We start from the raw sequence: 7,708 nt of genomic DNA, 5'->3' as shown, positions 1-7,708 counted from the left end.
TTTAACAGGCCAAAGACAAGCTTAGCCGACTAGGGTTCCCACTGCTCTACTGTCAGACCTGCAGTTACCCCCAACTGAATCAGCAGCTACCAGATCTGACCAGATCTCCCCCCTGATTCGACCAGGGATACACAAATTTCTGCCGAATTTTCCCCGCCCCTCTGCAATTTCCGTCGGCCTCGATTGTAGCCTCGTCGATCTCCGCAAAATTGATTGTGAATTTTCTTTTCCCCCGATCATTAAGCACGCGCCCAATAGGGATGGCATCTCGAGCCGCCGCAGCCCGACGGATCGTTCGTGCGGCGATTTCGTTATCTTTCCCCCATCTTCTTCGTAATATTTCTACGGTTTTACAGGAGTCGGGGGTCATTTTCACGAGCTGTAGCTTCCAGATTCGATGGCCATAATTGGTTTTCTCTTCCAGTTACTCCCAGATTAAGTTGCGGCTCTAATAGCCATAGCCCGAGAAATAGATTCCCTCGCGCGCTGATAAGTTTATTGCTCCAGTGTCTGCAGTACTGTCAGGCCTGCGTATATGATTTCTCCATCTTTTTTAGGATCCTTGCTGACAATTGTTACTTGCTGGCTGTGATGACAACAAGATTACTTCCTCATACCTTAATTTCAGTTAAGGAGCAAAGCTGATGACTTCATTTGTGCGTGTCTGAGCCTCTGCACTTGTTTTTTTTTCATGGAGTGCAGTTGTTTAAGTTTGGTTCTCTTATACAGTACCTTCTTATGGTGACAATTGTGTATTGTAGCAACTAGTTTGCGTGGCTGTGATGACAACTAGATTACTTGTTCATAACTTAATTTCAGTTAAGGACCAAACCTGATGACTTTATTTGTGCGTGTCTGAGCTGGTGCACTTGTTTGTCTGCGCAGTGCAGCTGTTTCAGTCTTGTTCTTTTCTACCTTCTTACGTTGGTTGTCTGGATTTTTGTTCTTGTATTTTAGGCAACAATTGTGTATTAGAGGAACTAGCTTGCCTGGCTGTGATGACAACTAGATTATTTCTTCATACCTTAATTTCAGTTAAGGACCAAATCTGATGACTTTATTTGTGCGTGTCTGAGCCGGTGCACTTGTTTGTGTCTTGAGTGCAGCTGTTTAAATCTGGTGCTTTTCTACCTTCTTACGTTGGTTTGTCTGGATTTTTGTTCTTGTATTTTAGGCAACAATTGTGTATTAGACGAACTAGCTTGCCTGGCTGTGGCTGTGATGACAACTAGATTATTTGTTCATAATTTAATTTCAGTTAAGGACCAAATCTGATGACTTTATTTGTGCATGTCTGAGCCGGTGCACTTGTTTGTCTGTGCAGTGCACTTGTTTAAATTTGGTTCTCTTCTAGTTCTACTCCCTCCGTTCGCAAATATAAGTTGTTTTGGAAATTTCAATGTGGACTACATACGGACTGAAATGGGTGAACAAACCCACTAAACGTGTGTATATACATCCGTTTTAGAAAAAAAAAATAGATCATCTTATATTTGTGAGCGGAGGGAGTACCTTGTAACGTTGGTTTTTGTCATGATTTTTGTTCTTGTGTTTTAGGTGAGAAAATTGTGTAATAGAGGAACTGGTTTGCCTGGCTGTGATGACAATAAGATAACTTCTTCATACCTTAATTTCAGTTAAGGACCAAATCTGATGACTTTATTTGTGCGTGTCTGAGCCGGTACACTTGTTTGTCTGCGCAGTTGTTTAAGTGATTCTGTCCTACCTTCTTAATCTGATTTTCATCACAGATTTTGTTTTCTGTATTTTAGGCGACAATTGTGTATTGAAGGAACTAGTTTGCGTGGCTGTGATGACAACAAGATTACTTGTTCATACCTTAATTTCAGTTGAGGACCAAATCTGATGACTTTATTTGTGCGTGTCTGAGCCGGTACACTTGTTTGTGTATGCAGTGCAGTTGTTTAAATTTGGTTCTCTTCTACCATCTTATGTTGGTTTTGTTTTGATTTTTGCTCTTGTATTTTAGGTGCAATTGTGTATTAGAGGAACTAGTTTTGCATGGCTGTGATGACAACAAGATTACTTCTTCATACCTTAATTTCAGTTAAGGACCAAACCTGATGACTTTATTTGTGCGTGTCTGAGCCGGCGCACTTGTTTCTCTGTGCAGTTGTATAAGTTTGATTCTCTTCTACCTTCTTAAGCTGATTTTCGTCTCAGATTTTGTTTCTTGCATTTTACGCGACAATTGTGTATTAGAGGAACTAGTTTGGGAGGCTGTGATGACAACTAGATTACTTGCTCATAACTTAATTTCAGTTAATACCAAATCTGATGGCTTTATTTGTGCGTGTCTGAGCCGGCACACCTGTTTGTCTGTACAGTCGCTTAAGTTCGATTCTGTCCTACCTTCTTAAGTTTATTTTCGTCTCAATTTTCTGGTCTGTGTTTTAGGTGACGATAATTGTGTATTAGAGGAACTAGTTTGCGTGGCTGTGATGACAACAAGATTACTTCGAGCATGCTTGGATCCAAGGGACTATTTTTAGTCTGACTAAAACTAGTCTCTTTTAGAGGCTAAAGTTCCAATCACCCCTGACTAAAGAGAGGCTAGAACTAGTCTTGAGACTAAAAATTTTTAGTCAGGGGAACCCTACTAAAATGTGGATTAGTCCTCTCTCTCCTCATTTAACTCCTCTTCTTTAACACATGCGAGTTCTGGATTGGAGGGTTTGGAGGATAATAAATGCTCATTAACTCGATTTTAGTCTATTTAGTATTTGTATCCAAGCATGAGTGAGGCTAGCAAGTTTTAGTCCGACTATTTTTAGTCATGGCACTAAAACGTATGCAAGCACCCTCTTCTTCATACCTTAATTTCAGTTAAGGACCAAAACTGATGACTTTATTTGTGCGTGTCTGAGCCGGAGCACTTGTTCGGTACAGTTTTTTAAGTTTCATTCTCTCCTACCTTGTTAAGTTTTTTTGGTCTCAATTATTTGTTCTTGTATTTTAGGTGACAACTGTGTATTAGACGAACTAGCATATCGATTTTGCATTCTCCAGTATCTATTGTGGTTTATGTAACATCACCAATGATTCTTCATGGGAGTTCCACAATTTTGGCAAGCCATTGCTTCTTGATAGCTATTGGCTTCAGTTACTCCCATACTGATGCAACGCAAGATAGCCCTTGTTCCATGAATATGGTTGGACTTCGGGTTAGGCCTGCCTTCGACATATGCAAATATGCCTTTGTGCTTTGTAGTGTGTTAGCTCGGTTTTTGTATTTTTCGGTGTGTAAACTCAGTTTGGCATCTTCAGTTGTGATGTCCTTTTTATTTGCTTCTAGTGTTCTTGTCTAGCAGAGATATTCTGTATCTCGGTGCTGATACTTTATTTGATTTGACGAGCTTTGTGCGTATCTGAGCCAATGTTGCTTCTTCTTGGTGTGCTCCTGTGTGCTAAACCTTTTGTACTATTTCAGTTTGGTTTGCCCAGGTTTTGTTTCTGATTAACTGACTATTAAAGGCACTCATTTCAACCCTGTATATTTATTGATTCTCATGCATTTGCAAACTAGATTAGGCGGATATGATCACTTCATCATATTCACTTTGCATTTTCATGTGTGACTGAGATCAAAATTGTTCTTATGATTGATATTTCCCTACGGGCACAATGAAGAAAAAGGCTTTTTCAGGAACTTGCTTCATAATGAGAAACTGGCAAAATCGAATAACTTCGGCCCACGAGAGGCTGTATGATCCTGCATAGGTAGCTAGCTGGATACTGTTCTTATCTGCCGGATGTCCTATTGATAAGCATCTATGTTGTAATACTCACTGTATCAATCGTGTCCTGAACATAATCAATACAGGAGTATATCAAATTTAAGGGCCATCACCATACCAGACATGGGTTCATTCTTTTGAACCATACCAGAGATGATAAACTGTCAGAAAATTGACTGTATAATTGTACTATGATTACTGGGCTCATATAACCTGCAGATGGCCCTCGATGCCTCGATGTTTGTCAGGACGATTTGAATTGATATTCATCTTCTTGTTATATGATTATTCCAATATATGTTATTCCTTCTGAAGAGTTGCCAGTTATGGTCTTGGACATTGACAAACAGAACCATTGGTGTTATGGGCTCAAATAATTTCAGAAAAGTTCCATGAAACTACTGGATGGATATGAAGAAATGAATCCTTATAGTTTACCTGTTAAAAGATGTAGCTAATAAGCTTGATACAAGGCAAGCCATAATATTTTAGGATAGAGCCAGATTCCTAAACACTAAAAGTTGCAACTACTGGATATTACAAAACAGAAGATTGAAAATATGGAGAGAAGAACAAGCATGGATGGGTCACACATCTAAGCTACTTCATCCTGCTTCCATCAGCATTGTTCCCTTCCATGGTGAATTTTGCCATGTCTAGCTCTCCCGAGCTCACATTTCATGTTCATCAAGACTCAGTAACCAACCATATGATCTTGATTCACACTTATTGGTCAAGTCATCAGTGTTCTTGGAGTTTGTTAGGATTTCACCTAAAGGCCCACCTTGAGGTATCTCCCAAGAGCTTGAGATGCAATCCTCCTGCACTTGCATCATGTTAGATGCAAGGCAGCTGATGTGTCGACCTTCTGTAGATGAATAGAAAGTTGATGGCACTGAAGCATTGATTTTCTGAGACTCATTCTTATGCATGCTGAAATCTTGAAGGACTGATTGAAGGCACCCGCGATCATGGAGCGTCGTGGAAGAAACGTCCTTGCTGCTCTGCTGGTTGCTTCTTTCCCAAGGCTTCAACACTGTATTTGAGGAGATCGATTCACTATCGACTGCCGGGCTGAACTTATCTGGTTTGCTCTGTTGCTTCAGTTGAGAGAACAAGGACAATGTGTGTTGTTGATTAGTAGAATTCAGGAGTGGAGCACTGTTGCCATCTTCAGGGTTGCTTCCCCTGGCTTTGCTCACCATTGCCCTGCAAATGAGTACAAGTGTTAAATCGAAATTATGACCTTGCAATAAAATTTAAATGTTTTTGCTTGTTTCTTTGCCTCCCTAACTTAGCAGTTGCATTTTTTTCAGTCACTCCATAGCTGTGAAACAGTTCTGATCCATATAAGAAACTAAGATTCAGTGCATACAAACCTGTTTAAATTATCTGTCCAATAGCTGACGCTCCCTGGCTTCAGTTCATCACCAGCTTTTGCTTTCTTATTACAGCCACCATGTGAGACAGCGGCCGATAACGAGCCAGCATCAGGTGTCTCCTTGGCGTTCTTCCTTGTTTGGTTTTCCACAGGCTTTCTTGAACGATGGCGGTTCCTATTGATGTGCCGCTCACAATACTTGTGCTCGGCCATCGCCTCCTTTGAGCACCGCCATTTCTTGCCGTCTGTTCGACGGCATCTTCCAGGCTCCGGGTCAGAATCTGCATTGGTGAACCCTTGGTAGACAGGCCTCCAGGGCACTGCATTACAGGGAAGCAAGTCATGCTCTGCTTGCATTTACAGTCTTGTAACCAAGTATGCTAGCTAACAAAATCGTCTTATATTTTGATACGGAGGGAGTGGTAGATAGTATTAACGTTGTGCTTGATACATATGTTAACTTGCTTGGTGACTAAATCTAAATAGGATAGCTGAGGCAGCATCTTAAATGCAGCATTTGTGTCATGTCTACTGCCTGATACTATATTCTTATTTAGAAATACTTGCAAATATGCAAAAAACAATATTTGCTGACATGCTTTTAAATATCACGTGCAGGACAGACACTACTTTTTTCTCGCATTCCCATCAAGACAGATCTTTTACTGCATCACATTTACAGGCAGTCGTATCTGTTGCATTTGTACCTCGGTGAAATATAAATGAGATGTGGGTACATGTTTTTTTGGCAGGATGCTTACTTCTATCGGAGGAGGGTCTGAAGCTCTTGCTGATGGAGATGAGCAGGCCGGAGGGTATGGGGGCCTTCGCGTTGAGGTACTTGTATATGAGGGCCTGGTGCTCCAGCTCCATCCACTGCGAAGGTGTGAAGGGCATCTTGCTCCTGGCCAGCAGCAGCCTCTGCTCATTTGACCTCCCGAAATCCATACCTGGTAGATATAAAAAAAGAAAGAAAAGAAATCATTCAGCATGAGCAAATGCTCAGAGAAGCTGCAGCCTTATCTTGAAAATAAAATATCCATGCGTATGGTTATTTATTTGTTTCTTATTTTTATTATTGCAGGCGCCGGGTCAAGACAAAAGTGCAGATAAAGCGGTGAAAAGAAGCAATGGAATGGAGCAGCCTTGGCTGCGGAGGAGGGGCCCGGTGAGTGGGTAGATTCGAGCAAATCCCCATGGCCATGAATCGAGCCGGTGAGAGCTCATCAAGTGCTGCTTTTGACTTTTTTTCCTTTTATTTTTGAACATTGGAACAGTCGAACGCCAGAGCGCTGCACATCTATCATGGCTTGCAGAGAACAGATCGAGCGAAGATCGTGCGAAAAATAAAGTGTGTGGAAGAGGGAGGAGCGGATCCAAGAAAAGACCTGACGATGGAGGAGCGGCGGCCTTGGAGAAGCTGAGCATCTTCTGCTCGTCGAGGAAGGGGGAGGGGTAGGGGCAGGGGGCGGCGGCGGCCTGGGCGAAGCCGCCGCCGGATCTCGCGTCCTTGGTCGCCGGCGGCGCGAAGCCCAGCACCTGGCCGAGCTCCATGGCGGCGGCGGTGAGCTCAGGAAGCGTTCGGGGGCAGCGGGGAGGAGGAGGGGGCGGCGGGCATTGCTGGAGCGAGCTGGAGGCAGTGGCTGAAGTGGGGGGAGTGAGGGGAGGCAGGGAGTGTGTCGCTTTGGGGGACTGGGGGTGGCCCTTAAATAGCAACGGCCTGTCTTTTCACCGGGGCCTTTCGCTTTGCTCTCGTTTTCTTTCTTTCTTTATCGTTGGTGTTTTTGAGTCGACGGTGCTTTGGTGGCCGGTGACAGCGAGTGGTGCTGATGGCTGATGGTAATGGCGCGTATTTACACCCGACTGTGGTGGTGGATGTGCGCATAGTAGTGTCCGGCTCATGGCCCACGGCTCCAGCCTCAATGGCTTGGAAGTACAGTGCTGATGTTCTCCCCTAGGTTTTTGGCAAGTATTTCATGGAGTACTCCCTCCGGTCCTTTTTACTCCGCATGTGATATTTGTCTGAAGTCAAACTTTACAAAAAAGTTTGACTATATTCATATGAAAAAAAGACGATATATACAATACAAAAGTTCCATTTTTCGGTGAAAATGATCAAATCTATTATAAGAATTCACTAGAAGCCCAAAACACCTTAAACATAATAAAAATTATGCCGAGGTTGACGAACCATCGATCAGTCATTGTCGCCGCCAGAACGAGCCGTCGACGCGCCGCTACTATATGAAAATTAAATGAGTGGCCCGTCTAATGATATTGATTTCGTATGGTGAATGCTGATGTTTTTTCTCTATAAAGTTGGTCATGCTTTTTATAAAGGGAAACGTTTCAGCGCGGTGCGCCGGCCGAACGATTCGGCCGTTCACTCGCGAGCCACGCGATGAGCCCCCCATCATACGCCTCGCGCATCACCCTGACCCACCTTATCTTCTTCCTCCCGATCCCCTCCTTTCTCTCTCAGCCTAGCGCGCTGTTGGCCCTCTTCTTCCTCCCTCGGATCCTGCTGCCGGCCAGCCCCAATCCCGTGCAGGTCCCCTCCCTCCCCCCC

At 43.4% G+C, this 7,708-nt stretch overlaps 1 protein-coding gene, 1 long non-coding RNA gene and 8 other non-coding genes across 10 annotated transcripts; 9 read left to right on the top strand and 1 right to left on the bottom strand.

Moving 5' to 3' along the window:
* Window positions 1–583: 583 nt before the first annotated feature.
* Window positions 584–673, top strand: LOC119296607. The gene has a single exon (XR_005145331.1). It is a non-coding gene; the product is annotated as a small nucleolar RNA snoR126 (small nucleolar RNA).
* A 101-nt stretch (window positions 674–774) lies between these two features.
* Window positions 775–864, top strand: LOC119296604. The gene has a single exon (XR_005145329.1). It is a non-coding gene; the product is annotated as a small nucleolar RNA snoR126 (small nucleolar RNA).
* Window positions 865–990: 126 nt separating this feature from the next.
* LOC119296600 lies at window positions 991–1,080 on the top strand. Its single transcript, XR_005145325.1, has one exon. It is a non-coding gene; the product is annotated as a small nucleolar RNA snoR126 (small nucleolar RNA).
* A 133-nt stretch (window positions 1,081–1,213) lies between these two features.
* On the top strand, window positions 1,214–1,303 carry LOC119296606. Its single transcript, XR_005145330.1, has one exon. It is a non-coding gene; the product is annotated as a small nucleolar RNA snoR126 (small nucleolar RNA).
* Window positions 1,304–1,592: 289 nt separating this feature from the next.
* LOC119296603 lies at window positions 1,593–1,682 on the top strand. The gene has a single exon (XR_005145328.1). It is a non-coding gene; the product is annotated as a small nucleolar RNA snoR126 (small nucleolar RNA).
* A 123-nt stretch (window positions 1,683–1,805) lies between these two features.
* LOC119296601 lies at window positions 1,806–1,895 on the top strand. Its single transcript, XR_005145326.1, has one exon. It is a non-coding gene; the product is annotated as a small nucleolar RNA snoR126 (small nucleolar RNA).
* Window positions 1,896–2,023: 128 nt separating this feature from the next.
* Window positions 2,024–2,113, top strand: LOC119296602. The gene has a single exon (XR_005145327.1). It is a non-coding gene; the product is annotated as a small nucleolar RNA snoR126 (small nucleolar RNA).
* A 125-nt stretch (window positions 2,114–2,238) lies between these two features.
* Window positions 2,239–2,327, top strand: LOC119296608. The gene has a single exon (XR_005145332.1). It is a non-coding gene; the product is annotated as a small nucleolar RNA snoR126 (small nucleolar RNA).
* A 1,843-nt stretch (window positions 2,328–4,170) lies between these two features.
* Window positions 4,171–6,813, bottom strand: LOC119294617 (growth-regulating factor 9-like). The gene is made up of 4 exons (XM_037572837.1): window positions 6,528–6,813; window positions 5,901–6,089; window positions 5,138–5,459; window positions 4,171–4,967 (listed from the first exon to the last, which is right to left on the bottom strand). Exons 1-4 carry the CDS (start codon window positions 6,691–6,693, stop codon window positions 4,430–4,432), a joined length of 1,215 nt encoding a protein of 404 aa, XP_037428734.1. The 5' UTR covers window positions 6,694–6,813; the 3' UTR covers window positions 4,171–4,429.
* Window positions 5,449–6,556, top strand: LOC119294618. The gene is made up of 3 exons (XR_005143485.1): window positions 5,449–6,023; window positions 6,224–6,307; window positions 6,417–6,556. It is a non-coding gene; the product is annotated as an uncharacterized LOC119294618 (long non-coding RNA).
* Window positions 6,814–7,708: the final 895 nt, after the last annotated feature.

The sequence above is a fragment of the Triticum dicoccoides genome, chromosome 4B (assembly GCF_002162155.2).
Source record: "Triticum dicoccoides isolate Atlit2015 ecotype Zavitan chromosome 4B, WEW_v2.0, whole genome shotgun sequence".
Lineage (NCBI taxonomy): Eukaryota > Viridiplantae > Streptophyta > Magnoliopsida > Poales > Poaceae > Triticum > Triticum dicoccoides.
The sequence above is the reverse complement of the archived record's forward strand: the minus strand, read 5'-3'. Positions and strand labels throughout refer to the sequence as shown.

Bases quoted from the DNA above. Each gene is read 5' to 3' on its own strand.
- LOC119294617 (XM_037572837.1), bottom strand. From the start codon at position 6,693: ATGGAGCTCGGCCAGGTGCTGGGCTTCGCGCCGCCGGCGACCAAGGAC. The intron at 5,460-5,900 runs GTAAGCATCCTG...CCTGTAATGCAG, and splicing joins CAGACCCTCCTCCGATAGAA to TGCCCTGGAGGCCTGTCTAC. The intron at 4,968-5,137 runs GTTTGTATGCAC...ACTCATTTGCAG, and splicing joins TGGACAGATAATTTAAACAG to GGCAATGGTGAGCAAAGCCA.